The 23178-nt window shown below is 37.1% G+C and overlaps 2 protein-coding genes across 6 annotated transcripts; one reads left to right on the top strand and one right to left on the bottom strand.

Annotated features, from left to right (window-relative positions):
• Positions 1–936: 936 nt before the first annotated feature.
• Positions 937–10706, top strand: LOC112575578. Of its 2 annotated transcripts, none has more exons than XM_025257530.1 (6): positions 937–1057; positions 1286–1380; positions 4744–5143; positions 5444–5657; positions 8013–8115; positions 8602–10706. In XM_025257530.1, exons 2-6 carry the CDS (start codon positions 1368–1370, stop codon positions 8802–8804), a joined length of 933 nt encoding a protein of 310 aa, XP_025113315.1. In that variant the 5' UTR covers positions 937–1057; positions 1286–1367; the 3' UTR covers positions 8805–10706. The 2 variants fall into 2 exon arrangements, with proteins under 2 accessions (XP_025113315.1, XP_025113314.1); XM_025257529.1 differs by having other exon boundaries at positions 8013–8199.
• A 378-nt stretch (positions 10707–11084) lies between these two features.
• On the bottom strand, positions 11085–23166 carry LOC112575572 (tetratricopeptide repeat protein 16-like). Of its 4 annotated transcripts, none has more exons than XM_025257518.1 (15): positions 23029–23166; positions 22180–22420; positions 21598–21731; positions 20969–21223; positions 20377–20403; positions 18521–18681; positions 18005–18340; positions 17322–17451; positions 16549–16763; positions 15725–15972; positions 14193–14344; positions 13835–13927; positions 13448–13662; positions 12691–12832; positions 11085–12252 (listed from the first exon to the last, which is right to left on the bottom strand). In XM_025257518.1, exons 2-15 carry the CDS (start codon positions 22364–22366, stop codon positions 12049–12051), a joined length of 2499 nt encoding a protein of 832 aa, XP_025113303.1. In that variant the 5' UTR covers positions 22367–22420; positions 23029–23166; the 3' UTR covers positions 11085–12048. The 4 variants fall into 4 exon arrangements, with proteins under 4 accessions (XP_025113303.1, XP_025113304.1, XP_025113306.1 ...); XM_025257519.1 differs by lacking the exon at positions 23029–23166 and adding an exon at positions 22847–23020; XM_025257521.1 differs by lacking the exon at positions 12691–12832.
• Between the last annotated feature and the right edge of the window lie 12 nt (positions 23167–23178).

Below are 23178 nucleotides of genomic sequence, written 5' to 3'. Positions count from 1 at the left end.
AAACAACACTGGAGGCGCTGAGACACGTATAGAGGTCAGCCTGCGAGATATGGGTGTGCAGCTTAACCACTACCTTCAATACGAGGAAGTCCACACCATGCTCGCATCTGGCGTCTTTTCCCTTGTACAACAGTTTATGGCCGTCGTCCGTTGCTGTCTCCCCAAATCCTGGCCATCTTACATCCACCCGTCCCACAATATTCCGCCGGTACCGTTATATCTCGATGGGTGATCATGGAGTTGTTTCACTTATATGTATAGCGTGCGAAAGTTCTGCGCACCAATGGATGTTCCTTCTCAGCAAGCCAGAGGTTTCTGCACCATCTGATCTTTTGTTTTTGACATTAGTGTAGCTTGGCTTTTCTTACACGCTCGTCAGTTAAACAGGCACCAATAGTTATTTGATACTTGATATTTGAGTTGTCTAAGAGCTTTTTGAATTTGTCAAGGTTAGGATCGTCGAGGTACGTGCGCAAAGGAAAAGACTGCGCTTCCAGAGACCGATCAAGCTGTCACCATGATAGCGAATTAAAACATTTAGTAAGCATTGACAATATCATAAAAATGTTGTTTTCTGTAAGAGTTCCTTGTCGTGCACGCTTGGTAAATCTGATTATTTATTTTTGTATGTTATATTATGTTGTATATGTTTCGTTGAGATCATGTTTTATGCGTTTCAGTTTTTTTTTCTTGGATGCCAGTCAAACCTTTAAAATAATATTCTGCTTGTGTGGCTCTGAAACTGAATCTTTTAAGTGACCATGGATCAATTGTCTGTGGTTGACCGTGAGATTAGAAGGAATTGACTAGCCACGGGTTAAGCGCTAGGCTGGGAGCAGCGTGACAAAACGTAAATAGCGTCATCACGTGGTATCGTTGCTCTAGGAGCCTATTGGAGGTAGACATGACAGTCACGTGATTTTATTATTACCCAAGTGGGGAATACCCGAGCAACCTCCATATCTTCACGAGTGATTCGTACTTGTGATTTATTAACATAAGTTTGTTATTTGATGTCTCCTTTTTCGAGCGCACTATTTACATGGAAAAGAAATGTGTAAGTGGAAATTAACTAGACACCTTCATGCAGGCATGGACACTAGATCAACAAAGTATATACATATATATCTTGCTCTGAACAGTTGCTGTAGTGCTCGTATCGCTTTGCGGTTCACTGATGGGAAAATGTGTCATACAAATATGCAATATTTATTTAAATGCCTCACTTTTGCGTGTTACATTGTATTGCAATCGTTGCAGATGATTTTCATGTGTTTTTATACAGGTTTCATTTTGCACTCAGTGAAGCATTGATGCAAAGATCGAAGGTATCCTCTTAATTCAAGTACGTGCGAGAATACTTCATCATGGAGGACTCAGGTGTGTACTAAAATTAAAGGCTGAAGCTGGCACAAAATTATTCTTCCTATTCTTCAGTCTAGTTCTTCAGAAAACGTTGTAGTTGTGGTAAAATTGCGCCCAAAATCGACTGTAACTCACACTAGAAGAAATGATAATTAATAAGTGTTCTTTTATTGCACACATAGGTCACATAATCAGCGCAGACTAGTAATGATAAATGAACGTTAGGTAGAGACGATGGACGGTGAGATATGTATGTACAGGCACACAACATAAAGATGAGATACAAGATCAGTAGAACGTATATATAGCTCCGAACACAGACTTATAGTCAACCGGGCTGCTGGTTGGCGATGACTCGATCGTCACGTTCTTCTCTCGGGCTACTCTCTCGTTGTTGATTTTGAGGGAAAAGTGCTTCCACCTCGCGGTGATTTCGCAGTAGGGGGTGGGGATCTTTCTGGGGTTGTCAGTATGGTAGATGTGGGTGTAAGGGGAGTATCTCAACTCCCTTCCCCTTGTCCTCACTTTTATATCAAACTGGCGGGGTAATGTGCAATGGGTACCCGGCTTGGCACCAATGATCTTTTAACTAGCATTGGCAATAGTGTTCATACTGTTCCTATCATAGACAGACAAGCACAGCATTTGGCATTTTTAACCAGTGCTTGTATTTGTGGGCATTTGATTTTATAACCTTTTACTTTAAGAATTCTTGAAGAAATATTTTGTGTAATCTAGCACTACTTGGTTCATTTCTTACATCTTCATTCATGCACTTAGTTCATGTTTTTTACAGTGTCATTAGTTTCTGGATCTTCTGATTCAAGAATCTTTATTTTTTTTCACCCTTTTAATGGTATTGAGATATTCATATATACATATATTCACATGCATGACTGTATATCTTATATGCAATCTCCCTTACACACAAACCTTCACTGGTCAGTTTGTAACAGTTAATACATTAAAAGGTAATTTCTTGCCTCACTCACTTGTTCTTTCCTTCTTCTAGCCCTTTAATGCAAATAAGATCACTAAATATGTAATCAAATAATTCAAAGTAAATACATGTAAACAACCAAAAAGTTTTGGAGGTGATTTTTTGCCCTACTTTTTTTAAAAACATTGAAGGTAATTCACGGAGGTAAGACGTTTTCTGAAGCTAGACTGCAGGTTCAAAGAGAAAGGTTGCCAGGTGAATCGGGTCAAAGTGTGTTAGTCCTTTTGCAACGTGTACACTCCCAGTCTTCCTGGCACTAACGGTCCCATGAGTCACTGCACGTGTCGCATGCCTGATGTCTGGGATAATACAACCGTCATTGCATGGTCTGCACATGAAAATTTTATCCACTCTGTATAGCATTTGCACAGTAAAACAAGTTGGGCGATGGACAACAAATCACATGCGTATGACAATGATGTCTTGGCAAAAAAAACCATTTTACTGTGCAGATGCTATACAGCACATTAAAAACATATATATGTGCACATGTTCTCAACATACCGATTTGGTCATTCCGTCCTAGACTGCAGGACACGCGATGACTCAAGTAATAAAAATTTAGTTGTCTCAGATAAAATTTCCTAACTGCCATAAACTTCTCAATCTATAAGGTTTCATTTATCTGCTATAAAGTCAGCTGGTACCATTACAGCTGGGAACGCTTATCCTTATATATCTTTCTCGTTTTAACATCTACTATAAAGTCAGGTGGGTACCATCCAAGACGGGAAATATATTATCTTCATAAATCTCTCCCTCTGTCTCTCATTTTAAATATCTGCTATAAAGTCAGCTGCTACCACTCAAGATGGGAACGACCATCTTCATATCTCTCTCCCTCTTTCTGTATATATCATTTTGAATATCTGCTATAAAGTCAGCTGCTACCATTACAGGTGGTAAAGGTATCTCTATATACCGTTCTCTCGTTTTTAACAACTTCTATAAAGTCAGTTGGGTACCATTAAATAGAGTAACGACAATTACACTTAAAACGTCTACGAGAAAGAAAACATCCCAAAGCAAAACAAAAAAAAAAAAAAAAAAAAAAAAGACAAAAATCCCTGAGTTTAGAACTCCTGAACTTTCAATTTTGAGACGTCGTTCGTACCCACTACGCTATACAAACACGTTCTAATCTAAACTAGTTGTCCTTAAAGATTGTCTCTGTGGTTTTGGGCCCTCATTTATTTTACCTTTAACTGTCATCAGTTTTAGGCCTTGAGCTATTTTGCCTGTCGCAATTAACTTTATGCAGCCCTTCGTAGTGTTCAAAAGTTGTAGAATTACCGCCAGAACAAGTTTCACAGCGGTCAAAGAGCGAAGCGAAGTGTTCGCTTAGTACGGAAGTGTGCAAGGTCGCTGACGTCACGCTTCCGAAGGTTCCCGAAGTTTTTCCCTTCACTGGGACGTTGACGAAAAAAAAATAAATAAAAAAAATCAGCTATCCGGCCGTATAGGACGGCAGCGCTGGCTGTGCTACTGTGTCCACCTGTCCTATAGGGGGAGGATATGTTGGGGCTGGGTGCCGCCCCTTTCTTCTTTCGCGGCCCCTTACAGCCCCTTCCCACTCTAGACCAGAAACAAAAAGCGCACCAATCAGCGCTACCGACTAATCGACACTCAGCTGGCATCTTAGCCTCTACCACAAAATGAAGCTGCAAAAAATGTGATCGTCACTTGAACTTATATATTTACTGCAAATCAAGGTCGCTGCCAAAGTGTGTGAAATCTATGCAATAGACCCAAACAGTTCGCACTTCAAAATAATATATATACAATCCAGCTGGAAAACAGAAAGAGGATTGAGAAAACACAGCGCAGAAGCACATTAGAGATGAAGGGACAAAAACTCTCATTCAAATCAGAATATTAATTTGCATTGATATATGATATCCAGTCAAAAGTTTTACAAAATTAATGGTCCACAATTATAAAGAAATGTATGCACATTTTCTCCCTTTTATGTACACACTACAAAAGTAATCTTTCACATATACTTTCTCCTACTCATGCATTTACACACAAAGTAACATTTTTACACATATACTTTTTTGTGTACACTAATAACGTTTCACACATATACTTGCTCTCTTTCATGTACACACATTACAGTGACCTTTCACAAACGATTTTTCTTTTATGTATACACACCATAGAGTAACCTTTTACACATGCATATACATTTTCCTCTTCTGTACACACATTAAAATGACCTTTCACAAATGCTTTTTCTCTCTTGTGTACAGCTATAAAGTAACCCAATACACACAATTTCTACCTCTCATGTACACACTACAAGGTAACTTTTTACACACAACTTTCTCCCTCACATGTATACACTGTAAAGCAAGTTATTTTTTCTTTGCTCACAGGTACTTGCTACAAAGACCAAAGTACTTTCCTGAATGCTATATGTGGTGATTTTTTGAACAATATTATTCCTGAGCAAGGACTTTTGGATGAATTCTTTGAAGTTGGAGCCATTAGCTCTGAAGAAGAGCAAACTGTCAAGGCTGAACCTACACGCAGAGGCAAAGCACGGAAATTGTGGATTGCTCTGCAACGTGTTCCACCCAGATTGTTTGGGGAGAAGTGTGTCCCAATCCTGGAATGTAAGTATCCACATGTGATTCTTAAGAGACAATTTGATTGGAAAGACCAAAGCAAATCTGAATCCATGTGTTTGCGACATGTTATTGAGAAGAGGATGACACCGAGGCGATTTGCCGACATTCTTCCTGAGTCAGACTGCTCCACAGCTGCTGAGTATGAGTAAGTAGAAAGTTTATGGAACACCATTTAAAAAAGTTGTAATTGAATGATTTAACACAAAAAGAAGCTAAACATTTTGAACAATATAAGTTAAACTTGTTAAAAGACACGTACAGCACAAGGTATAAAATACCTGCAACTGAAGTTTTATCAAAGCAAAAAAAAAAAAAGTAGATTTTGTGTAGTCTGCATTTACTTGTGTTATGAATACAGTACTTAAATTATTTGAGATTTCCTTAGCATAAAGGTGATGTTTCATCAATTTAATATTGTGATAAATTCACTCTTTATTTTGTTTAGGAATGTCATCGGCACACAGGGTCCTGTGGCATGGAAAAAGCTTTTCAACATAATCAAGCAAAACTGCCATAGTAAAAAGCTTAAGGAGTCATTACTTAAAATGTTTCATACCCATAATATGCAATTACCCAAGAACTTTGATCTCCTCCTTGCATGTGGGTTTCCTTGCACTTGTGACAAAGGGCATCAAAAAGAATCCTTTTCTTCACAAAAGGTAATCATTAACCATTTCAGCAGTATTTTTATATTCAACATTTTCAGTATTTTTGAAATGGCCTTTATATGACTGTGAGACTTTGTGACAGCATCAATGTATCAGTGGCGTAGGAAGATGTTCGGCGTTGGGGGGGCAAACTCCCTGCTGACAGTGAGCGGCGTTCGCACTCGCACATTACGTAAAAAAGGATGGGGGGGGGGGGTACTGCACGCACGCACGTACACAGTGGTAGCATCACAACACGCTGCTTTGTTGTTAAAAGGCAAAGCAGCATTAAATAAGAAAAAACAAATTAAAGAATGACTCCCCGGCTAACGCATTCACAAGAAATGTGATAAACGTTATAATCATATAAATCATATTAATCAAGGTTGGCAAGTCAGTGTGCCAAAAAAACTGCGTCTTCGGTGATTTCTATTAATGAACTCCATTGCAGATCAACCCTCTCTTTAAATACATGCATAATGAGACAGTTATTCAAGCGCGTTTGTGTCATGGAACTTCTCAGGTATGTTTTTGTTTGTTTTAAGGCAGAAAAACTGCGTGGAAAAACAAAGGTAAAGATTAATTAAGCCTACTCACCCAACGGCTCGTGACACGCTTTGTTCTATCTCACAACAAACGCGGGGAAAATGCGCTGGTTGCTGGAACCCTCTTCTAGACACCACGCCAGTTCCAGCGACAGTCCACACAGCACGTGGCAAACCCCCGACTACTCCCAGAGACGGGCACAGGTCTCTCCACCACCGCAAAAACTCCTCTTCCGCCCCGCCGTCCTCCCAGTCCTGTTTGGCAGGTTTCTATAGGCTTCGAGAAACCTCCAGAACCTTTCCCTACCCACAGGGACCAGCGTCCGCGAGATAATACACGTTACAAAGAGACACAGCCCTATACCTGAACTTGGTGTCCGCACACCCTGGGAAAATAGCCCCATCCACCCCAAAGAGAATCAAAGAGACCAGAGAGGAAGGGACGCAAGGCTACCCTATAATTTAAGGGCCATAAACTGGCCAGACCACCGTGGCCAGGGGACGAAACTAGGGTGGGAATGGCCGCAGGGCCACCCCTTCCTCGCTCCGCTACCCGACGGTGCTGAGCCAGCGATGCGACACGTTCTATGGCCATCTACCAAAACACGGACACATATATACAAACCAAACAGTATATAACACAGATAACTTATGTTGAGTACCAGCCACAGTCGTTGATGATAAAAGAGTGCCCTTGTGTAGTTTTAGAAATGTTACTTATGCACTTCCCCCTGAGTCGTAGATTGCAATGATACCAGTCTCTCTGTCTCTAAAGAAAACTACCAATATAGGGACTCAGAGTCTTTGCCTTACTTAGGTAAAGTCAAAGCCGTCAGTTCGCACTAAACCGTTGGTGTCTAGTAAGGTGGAAGTCCTCGTCCTTCGCTAGCTTTTCACAAAGTGTAAGGGTTCCTGTCTGATTGGCAAGACTCACTGGGGTATTGCTATGCAACTAATTCGTTACTGGCTTTCTGTGTTCCCGATGGCCAGTGCGGCCCCTTTTGGTTGTAAGCGATAGCAGATAATTTTAGGGTGACAGCGAGTGGGTGGGGGATGTTTTATGTTGGTCAAACGAAAACCGCCAAAGAAAAGGCGTCGTATTATGGGGGAGGGGGGAGGGAGACCACACTCGATGTACCGATGTACTGTCCGGCTGCTTTCTTCGCTGAGGCTTCAACACAGTCTGCAATTAGCATGGCAAACAACACCAACGGACTGTCCCCGATCTGATCGTCAGAGGTGTTAGAGCCTCCACTTGCCTCAGGGCCCGCTTTTGTGACGGTGATGACCGTCTCCTCTCTACGTTCCCCTACCTTTCTTCAGTTCTTTGCTCTTTGTGAGAATTACGTCTCAAATATTGGGGGGGCAAAAGGATATTCCTGCCCCCCCTGTATTTTCCTTGGGGGGGCGGCTGCCCCCGTTGCCCCCCTGGTTCCTACGCCACTGTGTATCCCCTTCATTCTAGTATTCTTTTACTGTCTCTCAAGTCTTACTAATAGCTATCTTTCTGTCTGCTAATTTTAATTTCTTAACTCCTGCATGTTATTTTTGTACTCTTACTGTTAAAATCATGTTGTAATTTTTGCTGTTTTTGTCTTATGTGATTTTTTTTATTGATGGTGTTTAGAACAATCACCTTACTTAAATGATTTGCTTAATAAGTTATCATTTTGCATCAGTTTCTTTACTTTAACTTTTGTGCTTTTTTTAATTTTTCACTTCAATTTAAGTATTTTTTTTTAAATGTTAACAGACTCATATATAATCTTGTTCATAATGTGCGCAATAGTACACAAACCACTTTCCTAGATTTAACTTACAGGTATTAGTGCCAAGGTTTGAGGTTGAAACATCATCAGAGACAAGCTACCCTTCCAGCAGCTTATCAGATCCTGACATCGATATGTCCTCTGTATCATCAGAAGGTGCAGACAGTTCTACTTTTCAACCTATGGCTGATACAGAGAAATCTAAGAAACTGGGATTTTTTGAAAGTCAAGCTCATAAAGATAAAGTTCACATTAACTAATTAAAACCTGAACAATGAAAAGCTAGATAAGATGAAAGCTGCATACAGCAGATTCCTGCAAAGCAAAACCAAACAAAAAGCCAAAAGTCAACAAAAGAGTAAAAAGTAAATTCTTCATAAATTTTTTTTTCAATTTGGTGGGTGGGGAGGGGAGTAGGTTTTATTGTCCTTTTTGGTGCCATCTTGTTGTCCTGTTTTTTTTTATCTGTAACCCCTCCAATACTTATGGCATCCAAAGACTAAAACTGATTAAAAAATAAGCAATCGTGTTTTATTTTTGTCCCATATGCCACACAGTCAAGAAAAGAAGCATATGGTTTGTATGTATACCTCATCTGATATTTCAGTGAATTTTTCAAAGTAAATCTATGTTTGTTTGTAGATGAATACCATTCACGCTTGGACAAGATAAACAAGGCAATAAAAGATGCTTCCTCCATTAAGCCTATCTACAGAGATTTAGAATGCATTCAGGCAGACATAATTTCCTTTGCAGTCAGTGCAAAAAATGAGCCAGTAAGGAAATCACGCAAGGGAAATATCAGAGACTGCGTACAAAAGCAAAAATTTCGTATCGTGAAATGAAACGATTATATACTGCAGTTAAGCAGACATGGAAATCAGTTTCTGATGATAAGAATAGTTTTTCTTTTTGTGTGCCTCCATTTCGAAATATAGAGTTTTTGAATAGAAAACAGATCTTGCATAATGAAAAGCTAGAAGCTCTTTATTTTTTTAAAAGCTCAGAAAGAATTATAAATGAAATCAAGGTTTATGGTAAACAGCAGATATAGAACATGCTGTACATACATGACACATGCAAAACAGTGTCATGAGTCATGAATTTGATGTAGTCAGTGTATGTTCTTTTTGTATACTGTGCTAATGCTTTTTGTAAAGTTATGTTCTCATATATGTTACTGTTGGCAGATAAAACATTTTCCAGAAAAGGATTAATAAAGATATTTTGTATTTGTATTTTGAAACAATGTCTAAATATGTATATAGTTCTTTATGCAATTTGTCCCCTTAATATGCTTTCTTGAAATAGTCTGTATTTTTATAAAGTTTTTGCATTTGTGGTAAGAGATCATTACATGCAACCCATTACTCTCTAGATCTATGCATTTTTCAACAGCATACACCTATTTTTAATGTATCTTTACTTATAAAAGTAAAAGCATGCTCAGTACCACAACCAGAGAAGACAGATACCAGCAATGTAGCTTATTCCAAAAATGTCCATGCAGCCAAGCTGAGCTCTGCATAAAGCGATGCACAAAAAATATCTCAGCACAGTCTTGTCGGGTTAATAATAAATCATTTCTTGTAGCCTTCAGTTGGTTAGATAGACCATGAATCAGATTTAAAGGAATATTGATAAGAAGCTTCCTATTTATATTTGATATAAATTTATAATATTTTAGTACTTGAGTAAGTCTTATGACAGTGTATTTTTTCAGTATATGTATTTGATTTAGGTAGGCTTTTGTATTCACATATAATAAACAGCATAAATATATTTATATATATAATGATTAATAATACAATATCCAGAATAAAAATCTATTTATTATGCATTTTGGAGCTTAAAATATATGTTTCAATTTATACTTAATAAAATCTTTATGTACATATTCTTTCTGTACAAAATTCCTCATTTTTGGAATCATCAGCTCCGTCTATAGGAAAGTTGTGAAATTAGATGTGAAAAATTGCTGACATTTGACAGCTTCTTGTTGTTTTGGTAACAAGCACAACAAATGGGGAAAGTTCCAAAAGTCAAGAGACCAAGAAAAGCACATATACTTTGGGGGAGAAAATTGAAATAATCGAGACATTCAGACAGATGATAGAAAATCAGACATATAAACCTTCCCTTACAATCTGTGCTGTAAACATGGTTCATTAACAAATCCAAAAACACAACCACGCTTCAGTACATGCCAACTATGTTGTTAAAGGAAGGAATGGGATCTTCCTGAATGACCTAAACTTTTTTATCTATTAATTAGACAGGAGTTACTGTTTATCTTGTTACTCTGAGATTTCTTATTGATAGATCCATAGGTGTTATCAAGTGTGCAAAAATTATTGTGGGAAAGTGAATAGGGTGATACCTGCACACAGTAGAAATTATTCCCACATGGAATATGAGTCCTTTAATTGGAATATTCACTATTGGAATGAGGTACATTCTGATACCTAGGTTAATATGTATCAAATGAACGTCAAGGTGACTGGTTTACCACTAAAAATCATGGACCTGCAAATTATTTGCTTGGGAGCTTTAAATGTAAAGGTGTGCACAAGCTGATTTAAAAAGGATATGAGTGGAGTCCTCATTTGGATTGGATGTCATAGAACATAAGATTTGCTGTACAGGGTGGCAGGTAAAAAATAAATGCTATGTGATATGCAATGAAAGTATTACAAGAAAGGTTAGAGTGATTGCAAGTGTCTTTACAATGCTTAAATCATTTTTTTTTTAAATTAGTTATAAAATAGTTGCCTTATGTTGCCAAAGCTGTAAATAAATTCTGTGCATGTGTCTGGGGGAGAGAATGTGCACATATTTTTTGCATGTGTATGCATACAAGCAAAAATTATGATGGGAAAATTAATTTCAACATTGATGTACAAAGTGTATTTACAGAAAGTGCTGTAAATATATTTGTCTTACATATCGATTGCAAATTTATATTTCATGATGTTTTTTTATAGCTAGTTAATAATCTTAAGAAGTTTTTGGAATTTCATTAAAGTGTTGCTGACATCAATATAACATTATTGATCCCCAGGGGCAATTCAAAATACTTCACACTCACACATTTCTAAATTATAACTCTAGAAATAAAACAAACATTTTTATGGATACCTTTGTTTAATAATGTGGATTTATAAAATACAGTCCTCAATGCTGATGTGTATATAATGCTTATATGGCATGTTTACAGGAGAAATATAACTTTGTGAAGGCACACTAGATTCCCAATGCCTCTGTTATTGTTGATAACAATATGCTTGAAATTGTCATAGCTCTATGGATACTATTTACTGTGCTGAAGTGGCAGCTTTCAAAGTTATTTAATCTTGGGAAATAAAAAGAAGTTAGGGTAACTTGTCCACAACCTTTTTCAACATTTCAAAGAGTTTCTGATGCACCTTTACCAATTTTCATGCAGAATTTAGTTGTGTACCATTACTCCAAACAAAAAATTGCATTGCTCTTGTGACACTCTTTAGAAGGGTTCTACAAAATAAACATCTGAAACTGGATGCTAGAATGTTACAGAAATGGGTCCAACTTACCTTGAGCTACCATCCCCATGCATAAACTGTACAGAGTACTGGAACCTCATTCTCATTACTTTCCCGAAAGACCTCGTATATGTATTACCCAAGTTCAACAACAGATTCTTCCAACAATCTAAACAAACAAGGTTAGTTTCACAAACCTCCTGAGAATTTTTTCTTTTCTTTTTTTTTTTGCATTGCATATTTTGCCTTTGCACATGTTGGCTATTTTGCCAAACCAAGTTTATTTGCAAAAGAATATTAATAAATTAAAACATATCAATAATACCAATGCTATTTAGAGGGGAATGCTGTTTCTGGAAGCTTAAGCCATCAGTGTCCTCAATAAGAAGCCACAAAGTGTTTTTTTTTCTGCCCTAAAGCACTGGTAAGAGAATCTCAAATAATCTAATCTCATAACCTGCAGCTGCAGACTGCCTGCTACGTTCTGGCGCACTGCTTTGATCCATCTTCTGAATGTCAAATGTTATGACAATGTGCAATCACTGACATAACACTGTCAAGTTTACTATTACTGTAGGCCTATTCCTAGGCCAAAGTTTCGCCAGCTGGTGGACTTTTTGTTTTGTTTGATGGCTGGAACTGCAGAAACACTTCCCTGGAGCTTGCCGCCATACCGTGTCTCATTGCATGGCGGAGGAAGAGGCTGAATCCTTCCGCCTTGGTACTGCAGTGTCCCACGGTTCTGAAGTATGTCCTTGACTTCTTGTTCCACCTGTTGATCAAACATGAGCTTTCAGATAATAAGAAAACATCTCCCTTCAGATGGTTACATTTATGTCTGCAATGTTTTAATGCTACAGCCACAAAATTATAAAGCTAAAATGGTAACGCCAAGGAGTGTCAACATTAGTTTCTTTCTCTTCTGCTTTAATAAATGCATTGCTGGCATCTTACAATTATCTTAAACATAAATCAGTCTGCAACAAACCTTTCATGGATGGACCATTTGTGTGTGCATGCTAAAAAAAGAGTCTATTAAAGGCTATGTCTAAAATTGTTGGATGCAGTAGAGTACTGTCTGAATATGGTGAAGAATATAAAGTGACAGTCCCCTATGGTCACCACACAAATGAAATATCTAATTTTAAGAACATGAGCCAGAAGGACAAAATTAACACACACACAGTGTTAAAAAAAGAATTGCAGTAACCTTTTGCTTTTCCTGCACAAGTTTTAAATTAAACTCTTTCTCCTTCATGCAGAGTTTTAGTGGTGGGAAGCATGCTGTAGGATTCCATGCTGGTGCAGTGTCAGGTGTTTTTGGCTTTTCAACTTCATTTTTAAACTCTGATCTAAAGAAATCAAACAATGTGCTTAAAGGTTGATCTTTTACCTTAAGGCGGGAAAGAATGGCTCTACTTAAGGGAGGGAGGCAAGGGCACACATGGTGCCACCTACTCTTTCAGTCATGCTTCACTAATTACTTTCATCTGTGCTTTATGGTCATGCTTCACTAATCGCTTTCATCTGGATTGATAAACACCCTCCCTTTCCTTCCCCAGGTCAAACGATTCTTTCGTGTTAGACAGTAGAAATTTGGCCTCTAAGACATATATATACTCTCACCATAACAATGTCACTTTAACTTTTGTATAAAATAAGCAGTTAAAAACTTGCATTAGTAAAATTAGTAAAATTTTCAATGTGAAGCCAAATAATTACCTTGCAAAATTATTCTAATGACATACTAGCATATTAGTAACATTCTACATCAGCAGAAGAATACTATTTTAGTTTTCATACATAAACATGCAATATAAAAAAGAAGACCAGACCATGAAGGGTTTGAAAATGTACACTCATCATACCAAAAATTGCATTCACTCATGCTTGCACTTATACACAGATGTACCTACTCAAGGGTGCATTGAAATACACTTCTACATGCACACACACACTCTCCACACCTTTCTGGTATGGTGACTTCTTGTCTTGGAGACGATGGATGGACACAAAACTCGAGCTGCTGTATGGTATTCTTTGCAACAGTAGCTGCAGGACTAGAAACAACATCTGCCACTGACTTGCCTGGGAAGAGACGGGCCAGGATAGACAGGATATCCTCACTAAATGGGTCGAGCAGGAGACCCAGCAAAAGGTCCTGACGTGCTCCAGTTAAGTTCTGTAAGGATTGTGTGAAAAGTTCCACAGAATTTCTTTGCTGGATGAGGACAGATGTGGACTAAAAGTAAGTTTTATGCAACTCTCTAGCATGATATAAAAGCAAGGAGATCGAACCTTTGAAAAACATGAAAATAAATCCAACTTGAGACCATTTATCAAAGCCAACATACCCCTAGCATGTAGCGAGCACGAGAGCGAGAGATATAGTACTGTCCAATACGAGGGTTGAACTGCAAAGCTTGTGAGAACTTTGCCTCTGCCTCCTGTGACACAATAAAATATTATTACATCTGGGCAATATTGAGACTCGCTCTCTTAGAAAAATGGAAACCATATTCCTCTAATATATAATAACTAAATATGACTAGAAAACTGTCTAGTACAGCCTGCTTGCTTTCAATGAAATGCAATTGCTCTTTATTGCATTTTAGACTTATTCCTACTATGTATAACAATAGAAAGTCTTTGATCATGTTTAGAAATACTTTTTTTAAAATTGTTTATTGGAACAATACTCTGTGCACTGACTGTATATTTTTTATCCTGGTAGAGGCCAACTCCAAATTCATTGTAAATGACAGAAATGCGTGTAGCAATAGCTGTATCTGACTCATCCAGTTCAAGAGCCTGCAGGTAGTCTTGGAGGGCAAAGTTCAGCTCTGACTGTTTGAAGAAGCAGTCTGAAATATCATTTATATCCCATCAAATACCCAAAATTTGCAAGCTTGACACATATTTATAAAAAAATTATCTAATCTTTTACCAGCTGTTTACCATTTGATTCTGTGAGAGTTACACAGCAGGACTGTTATTGTTTTATTTGCAGTGGGGATTTGTAAACATCTTGATCATTTCTATTACTCTGCTCCTATTAACCAAAAGGGTGGAGAAAAACTTAAAAAAAAGGAATCAGGCAGAGTAATAGAAATGATCAAGATGTTTACAAATCCCCACTGCAAATAAAACAATAACAGTCCTATAATGTGCTCATTTCTAAAATAAATAGAACATAAAGGAAATTAAGTGTTCTTGAACCTCCTGTAAGTTAAATAATATATACCTTATAAGACAATAACATCTACTGTAATACTGAAAAGGGTTTATGGTGTACTATGAGTGGCAGGCTGTTCTGGAAGATACTTAGAAGAAGTCATTTTCTGGAAACCCTCTGAGCCATCACAGGCCGGCCTGCTCACCAGACAGTACTGCCACCTAACTGGACTTATCTTGGTGCCTAACCCAACTTTCCCCCCACTCCCAATGACACCCCACCCCTTACAAATGTGTATATATACATATATCTACATACATATATGCATATATATATATATGACAACAGTGGGAATGATTCAAACAATGTGGGTTCTGTTATTGGAGCAATTGTCAGCAGCATTGGTTACTGTGTTGTTGCCCCCCGCCCCTGTTTTTTTTGAAGGGAGGGGGAGCCTTTTATTCATGAGATATTGACAACGCCAAGCACCCATTACAAGACCTACAGCTACTGGCTTCTCACAGCTGTTCCAAACAGTATCTAATCCAGGCATTCTTAAGTCTCAAGTGTCCCAGAGCTTGTGAGTTCCTTTTTTAAAGTGTAGACTGTCATTGTACATGTATTATATTTGTGTTTCTGGAACTTTTACTGTCACAACTTGAAATTTGTGAGCTAGACTGTGCAGTAATTATTATTATTTTTTTTTGTGTGCATGTGAAGCGTCTTGAGCTTACCCATATGGCAGAAATATGGCACTATGCAAGCAAACTTTATTATCATTATTATTATTATTTACACACACACTTGATCACTGTGATATAGGCTTAGCTTAAAACTCAAACAACCAACCAAAACACACTTGAAAAACTACAGTTACAAAAGATTTTTGACATGACACAGACATGAAGAAATCCCTGTATATAGAAACATACTGAGCAGAACAATGGCTGACCTAGACATATATAAAGTCTCATCAGCAACCCATATTGAGATGTGCAACCAAAGAAACAACGTTCTTATTACTATTATGATTGACAATAACAACCAGTGTTTGATTAAGACATATTACCTCCCCTGTTGATGTATAGCCCCTTCTCATTTTTCTCTCCCTTGACAGCCTTGTTCAGCAGAACGATGGCCTCTTCAAAGAAGTTTTTGTTGAAGCACTCTACAGCAAAGTCGTTGTATGTCAACAGAAGCTGCCGCTGGGCTTTACTGTAAACTGGGTCTTCCTCATTGTGATCGCATTTGTCAAGTGCCAGCAGAAAGTCATCAATAGCAGCATTGAAGTCATTTAGCTTTCGATGCAATGCCCCTCTGTTATGTACACATTTTTGCAAGCTTTCATCCAATGAGTAAAATGAGGGAAATGGAAAATCAAATTCCACCAACCAAAATTTTGTGTAATTTTAATATGCTTTATTTGAGGTTTAACACAAAAATTAATCACTGTTGCTAAGAGCTTTTTTAAAATCTCCAGCACGTTAATAGTAAATTATTATACAAAAGAAATGCCACCAATAATTTTATTCCAAAAAAAGGAATTGCTAATGATTTCAAATGATGCCTTCTCATAAGTATACAGCAGCAGCATCCTGTAGGCTATTGGTATGTCTTGAAATAATGCTCATTCATTGTTTTGTTTTGTTTTTTTGAATGGAGAAAGCAGGATTGTCGCAAGAAGACTCATAAGGGATGCCCCAAACCATGATGGCTTGCAATTCCATCAAAGAGGTGATGGAAGCTTACCTTAAACATGTTCACTATTTCTTTGTGAAGATAGTTCTTTCCATGACATCTATATCAAGGAAATGTCGTTATTAATGACAAACATAAATCCCAGACAATTAGCAGCAACAACACTTGCTCGTCTATGTGGATTTGTGGGCTCACCTTAGCACATGGTACTCAGCCATAGATGGGTTGGTTTCTATGGCAATGGAGATCTTCTGAAGGGCTTCCCTGTACTTTCCTGTGAGGTTTAAATGCATACAATGTGTCTTGCATTCAGCAGCCTTCAGTTCAAGCCGATGCATCATTTCTTTTGCCTCTTGATGGTCTGCATCTACTGCCAGGGCATCTTTGACGTCGTAGTAGCACAGTGTTGACTGTAACATGCAAAAACCAACTGCTTTCTAAATTAATTAGCTCTCTAGTTGTCTAGTGAGCATTTCTGTGAGCTGTACAAATGTTAATCTGACAGAAAGTATTAAAGTATTTAACCAAAAAGAAGTGCTTTCTTTATAAATCTTTATGAATCACCAATGGAAAAAGTTGTTTATGTCATTAGTAAGCATAATCCTCACTATTTGTACTTAACATTTTTGTGAAGAGAAAATGAAGTGAGTGGGTGAGTGACTGGTTGGTAAGTCAGCCAGTGGGTTAATCACTCTATCAAAGAGCATATATTCAGATGTGTTGTGTGTGTGAGAGAGAGTACATGTACACGAATAAAGGCATACAAGCATGTGCAAATGCATGAAAAAAACTGCCAGGATTTTATTTTGAAATGATAATAGTGTCTGATGATGTATAAATACAACTCTTTTCCAGTAAAACATGCTAATTTCACATCTCATTACAAAAGGAAGTTTATTTATATTTATTTATGTCAAGCATTCTTAATGGGATACTCTAAATTCTTATTTATGATAGTTTCAACTTACATTGCCAAACATGTCATGGAGGCGAGCCCGCATGACATAGAGATCAGGGTTGGTACTATCCTTTTCCAGTCGCTTGTTAACTAAGGCAAGGCATTCACCATGCCTCTGTAAGGCTGCCAAGCAACTGATGCTGCCAACACAAATACCTCTTAAGCATAAACAAAATAAATTCATTTGAAAACTAAGTCTTAGCAATCCATGGATACACAGCTCTGTCTGAGTGAGTTTTTTGAGATTTTTAAAGAAACTCCTTTTGTCAGCCAAATGTGATAACTTAATGACATTTTTTTAATATGATCTCATTTTTTTAACTCTCAGAAATTTACTGTATACTTGTTATCAAACAAAGATAGTGTCAGTTTTGTGTATGTCTGTCATTTTATTACATGTTACAGCTATTACTATTGAAGCTGGACTCTTTTTTTAAAGGTGTGTAAAACGGCACAGCAGGTGGAAAGCAAAACCTACCTGTCTCCTCCCACTGCCTTTTAATTTTTCTGAACACTTAGGCATCATTTGTGTTAGACATCTGTGTGGACAGGATGAAAATTTCCAGCCACATTGTGAGCATCCTTGAGACAGCCACTTTGTGCTGAAGAGTTAGATGTACAGACCACTAGACTACAGAGCTTGTTTTGCCATGCTAATTTGAGCTGTTACACACTGAAATTAACAGAGCTCACCTCCTCATGTGGTAGCCTATGTTGTCTGGGTTCATCTCGGCTGCCCTGGAAAAAGCTTCAAGAGCCTCTGCAAACAGTCTTTGGTCAAACAGACACTGTCCATAGAAATAGAACAAGAAAGCAAGTCTTTGGTATGAGGCTGAACTGCTGCTATCCAGAAGACATGCTTTCTTATAGTTAAGGATGGCCGAGTGAAAGTCACAAAGCTGAATGAAGGCCTCTCCTCTCTGTCGATAAAAAGCTGCCTCATCTCCTTTCAGGCTTATGGCTTTGGTCAGACAGGTTATCATTTCCAACCACTGCTGCTGGGATTTCAGGTGCAAAGCTCTTTGGTAGCTGTGAACAAAGCAACGCAAAGAAAGAATTGATTTTCTGATCTGTATATGACAAAAGTTCATAAACTGTGAAAAATATCTTTGGAGTGGTTTCAATGTGTACACCCCAGAAATATAAAATAATAAAATTGATAAGCATGATAAAAGTAACTTGAGGTTTCAAATAAGAGGAAGAACTCACTGCTCATAAGCTCTTTTGGCAACTATGTCTGCAAGGCTGTAGGTAGCATTCTTAATCTCACTCCACTCATCTGCAGCAAAAGTTGTCTTTTTGCGTTGCCGTGCAGCTTGGATTGTGTCTTCATCCACCATGGTGTAGAACATGCCTGAACTAACTGGAACCTTGTACAAATGTGTATTAATAAATCTTCGGCCTTCACGAACAAATTTAAGTATATGATATCTTATATGAAGCCAACCTGATCAGTTATAGCTTTGCAAGCCCCAATAATTTTCGCTCTCTCTGGAAGACATGTATATCCTTTAACTGCATTGATAACATACATAGTCCACTATCACTTGTGTCATAAACATGGAAAACAATACATAGCATCATTTAAATCACCATCACATTAAAATTATAGCTACCATACTCCAATCACTAAAGCCCTCCATACCTATAAACTCATTGCTTGTCATCTTTATCCAAAAAATAAATAAGTAAATAATTAAAACAAATACAACATATCACTCATTCCATCCTGCTTTTGCATTTCCAAGCATATATACAGTAAAGAATATTTATATCCATTAAAATTAATTTATTTTATCTTTACTTGGTCAAGACACAAGGCATTTAGAGATTTCCACCTTGCAGACTGCATGATTTCTTCACGCACACACCACTTCTCAAATAACTTTCTTCTGAAATTCCTTTCCATCTTGTGGAAAAACCTAATTTAAATATTTTATCTGACTGTAGACTAAAATTTAAAAAACAACTGCAAGCAAACAAAGACAAGCAAAGAACAAACACAAAACAAAATAAAGTGTGCAAATATAGCCAGGTTAGTGTAATAAAAAGAAAGCAAAACAAAAGAGTTTTGAAGGGAGATATATGGGAAGTATGCATATGAATGATATACATCTCCTCAATTATGCAATATTTATATATATTTGTGTATGCAAGTGCAGGCATACATAGGCAGCTTTTCAGAAAAATGTTATTCTCATGCTCTTGATCATGTTTCATTTTCATAAAAACCTGCCAAAAGACTTGCAATAAAAAAATGACTATTGCATAAAATGAACTCCCACATGCTGTTATAAAGAAGTTAGTAGCAAAAGAAAAAAACTAAAATGCTGGGCTTATATTCATTCCGTTATGTTTACCCACAAACTAGTACTCTATTTGAGCTGGATAAATCATCAGCTACGTGTAGACAGCAGGTATAGAATCTCATATTGTTTTACCAAACCAAAATTCCCAAACTGTTTTACCAGCCAGTAATTTATCAAAGGGTAGCCTTTCTAGTAACTTTCTCTCATCTAGGGTAAATATTGCAGAAGTCAAGAGAGATTTATTTAGCAAAACCACTTCTGCTGTCACCTACCGTATTCACAGAATGTATTGATCTTCAACAGCTTCTTGCTAACTTTTTCCTTTCTCTCTCTCTCTTTTTTTTTTTTTGATGATTCATGATTTAGGTGTAGGCTTCCTGCTTTATCCTTTGATGGTGCAACTTATGCACAATTGCATCCTTTTTTGAAATTCCCATTAAGCCAGTCATGTACATAACTTTGCCTACTCAGTAGCTTGTACATGGGGGGTATAGTTTTCTCAAGTTATATTAACCAAGTAGTTTCCTACCAACGTTTGGGTAATTTTACCTATGAGTAAACTGCCAATGTCCATGAATATAAGCGCTACTAGACTATAATTAGACAAAAATATCTAAATAAAGTGGAAAAGTAGAGGTTGGATGATTACAGTTGTTATATGGCTGTTATCTAAATTTTGGGTAAAAACTACATTTATGGAAAAATAACAAATACCAAATCACTTGCAACTGAAGACTATTTTGATTTTTCACCTACCTTGGGACCAAAAATCACCCTGACCAGCTGCAGAAGAAGTTATCAAATTTTTCTGATGAAAGCATTGGCTGTCTAGAAAAGCCACTAAATAAGTAGCTTATGACTTTTATGCATGGAATGTTTCACTTTGAAACTAGTCAGTATATACCAAAGAAGATTGTACATAATAAAATAAAAAAAATACTGGCTTCATATTTAAGAGCATGAAAACATCTTACTGTGCTTACCTATTTAAACATTATCCATAAAATGGACTATATATATTTTTTCAAAACACAGCAAATTGCATGGATTAAGAGCTGATTAGTGGAAAAAATTATTAAATTTTCAAATTCACTATTGCAATAGTAATTTAAAGTGTGATTAATCACAATTTGTTTCACAAGCTCTTTCACAATGTTTTTAACTATGTGTGATTGCTTCATACCACTTTGCCTGTTTACTTTGACAGGCTAGTCAAGTCTTGACAAAATTTGTGATATCAAGAGAGAAATTACATGTGTCAGGAGCAACACTAGAGTGTTAAAAGTGGAAGAAAAAAAAATTGGGTTGTTTTATTAAAAGAGGAATGCAAATACACTATTGATTTTACCTGTGGATCTTCAGTTAGGCCACTGGAGCCCAGCCCCTGAGAATCCTCTGTATTAACTTCAAGCAACTCCTGTCTGCTTGAAAGATCACTCTGACTCTCTACTTTCTCTCTTCTCTGGTCAACATTAGTATCCTCTGAAGATGTCCCATCTCCTGGAACGTCTGTTGTGTTTTCTGTGTTGTCACATTCCCCTAAGATGGCTTCTTTTCCAGTTTTTTCATCATGTTGCTCTTCCTCAGAGATGGCCTTCAGATTCTGGAATGGCCATTATTTTCCATGAGATACTTCAAACATGACTGTGAGCTGTTTACATCAGTTTTATTTTTTTGTCTTTAAACTGGAAAGTCTTTCAAGTGTTTTTAAAGTCATGTTAGTTTGGTTGTCTGCCAGTTGATCCAAAACTGAATTTTCATGGAGTTTGGTTCAATTAGTTTATTTTTAATGATTATCTAATTTAAAATTTGAGTTCCAGAAGCAAAACTGTATTTTGAATAAAAAATGTGATAGAAATTCTTATTTAAAGAATTTGAGTCTTTCCTCCACCATCAATGTGCTATCTCATCTGCATCTGCATGTATACACACACATTTCTATAAACATTTATAAGAATTCAGAATAAATTTGCACACCGTTTTCTCTTCACCAAGTCGACCAGAGAAACCTCTTCTGAAACTTTGATCAATGATTGGGTAAAACTGATGAACGTTTACCATCATTGGGTCTTGATGGTAATCAGATGCCTCCACTCTAAATGGACTTTCTCCTTCAAGATAAGATGTGCATAAGACATGCTTCACTACATTACAGAAATCATAACTTTGCAAATGAGCACAAACTGAACACCCTTCACGACAAAGATAAATTTTCAGAGTGCAAAATTACATGCCATTTTCTCAAGAACATAGCTTATCTCTTGTTTAAATATACCTCATGGCAGCGATTTTTTAGCAATAATTCAGCAATAATTATCCTGTCAGATATTCTTTTTGAAAAACAAGCCAACAATGTCAACTTATAAAACAAAATGGTAGAGTTGCCAACATGAACACATATGTGGTCCTGACTGCTTGCATTTCATTTGCGTGTGTCTGTGAGAAAGTCTGTGTGTTTGTAGGGGGATGGGAGGTTGGTGAACAGGTGGGTATGTGTGAGTGCAAGTATGCATGATGCATGTATTCTTTTTGGACAAATATATATATATGCTTTCTTACCTCTTGCATCACCAGATACATAACTATCCTCAGAAAAGTCAAGAATGTCACGAGTTGCTGACCGCTGAACCAGGCCTGGGTTATCTCCGCCACTTGACTCCATGGAAGATTTTCTTGATAACTCTTCATCTCTATCAAGCGTGGCTGAAGACTTCACCTTCTTCACCTTTTCTGGCTTTGATGCCATTTTTGCATGTCACAAACTGTCACTCCTTTCCTTCTGACATGCCTCCATTTCAGTCTACATTATTTGGATTTGCACAAGCAACTATCAGTTTAAATGTTTGTTACAATGGATGAATTTGACATATATAATCCCATAACAGACTGTGTATCGATTAAGGTGTTTGGAAAGGGCATGTGCCCATCATTTGTAAAAATTTTAATTACGATTGACCAGTTAAGAAAGTTATTATTACATATGTAAGCACATATCAAAACATTTATATTTTAATACCCGTAATTTTATATATATAAACTTAAGGTCTTTAATTTTCTCTTGAATACCCCTTGGCCAAAATGACTTCTTTTTCTTCTATATAAGTATTCGTAACGAAACTGTTTTTTCCGAAACAAATCTTTCCACAGGAACTTATCTCACATGGTAAATTTCAGGTTCGAGAAGGTATTAATGTTTGCCGTAAAAAGTTGTTTGAATTACACTTACTCTCATTGTATAAATAGTATGTCTATATAGGCCACTGTTAAAAATACTCAGATGTCTTTGCAGTCTTACACTTTCAAAGCTTCACTTATTTTAACTGGAAATGCGCTTTTGACAAACATTGAATACAATGCATTAAACTAACTATTCACTCATTGAATGCTAAAATAAAGTCCTTTACTTACTGTCATGACGTATATTGTTGACAGATTTCCATAGCGAGCACTGGTCTATAGGAACTTCCGGTTTTAAGTCGAGTCCATTGACAGATCGACGTTTTGATTCGCTAAATTCTAGCCAAGGATTTCGCTGTTGACCACTCACATTCATGGTTA

Source organism: Pomacea canaliculata, linkage group LG11 (assembly GCF_003073045.1).
Source record: "Pomacea canaliculata isolate SZHN2017 linkage group LG11, ASM307304v1, whole genome shotgun sequence".
NCBI classification, from domain to species: domain Eukaryota; kingdom Metazoa; phylum Mollusca; class Gastropoda; order Architaenioglossa; family Ampullariidae; genus Pomacea; species Pomacea canaliculata.
Note: the sequence above shows the minus strand (reverse complement) of the source record. Positions and strands in the feature narration are given on the sequence as shown.

What these genes read in the sequence shown, in the direction of transcription:
- LOC112575578 (XM_025257529.1), top strand. An exon ending in TCCACAGCTGCTGAGTATGA is followed by an intron (nt 5,144 to 5,443) that starts GTAAGTAGAAAG and finishes TATTTTGTTTAG; the next exon opens with GAATGTCATCGGCACACAGG. An exon ending in AATCCTTTTCTTCACAAAAG is followed by an intron (nt 5,658 to 8,012) that starts GTAATCATTAAC and finishes TTTAACTTACAG; the next exon opens with GTATTAGTGCCAAGGTTTGA.
- LOC112575572 (XM_025257518.1), bottom strand. Translation starts at nt 22,366, where the DNA reads ATGGCATCAAAGCCAGAAAAGGTGAAGAAGGTGAAGTCTTCAGCCACG. An exon ending in GCTGAGTACCATGTGCTAAG is followed by an intron (nt 15,973 to 16,548) that starts GTGAGCCCACAA and finishes TGTACATAACAG; the next exon opens with AGGGGCATTGCATCGAAAGC. An exon ending in ACCAGGATAAAAAATATACA is followed by an intron (nt 13,928 to 14,192) that starts GTCAGTGCACAG and finishes ATTGTGTCACAG; the next exon opens with GAGGCAGAGGCAAAGTTCTC.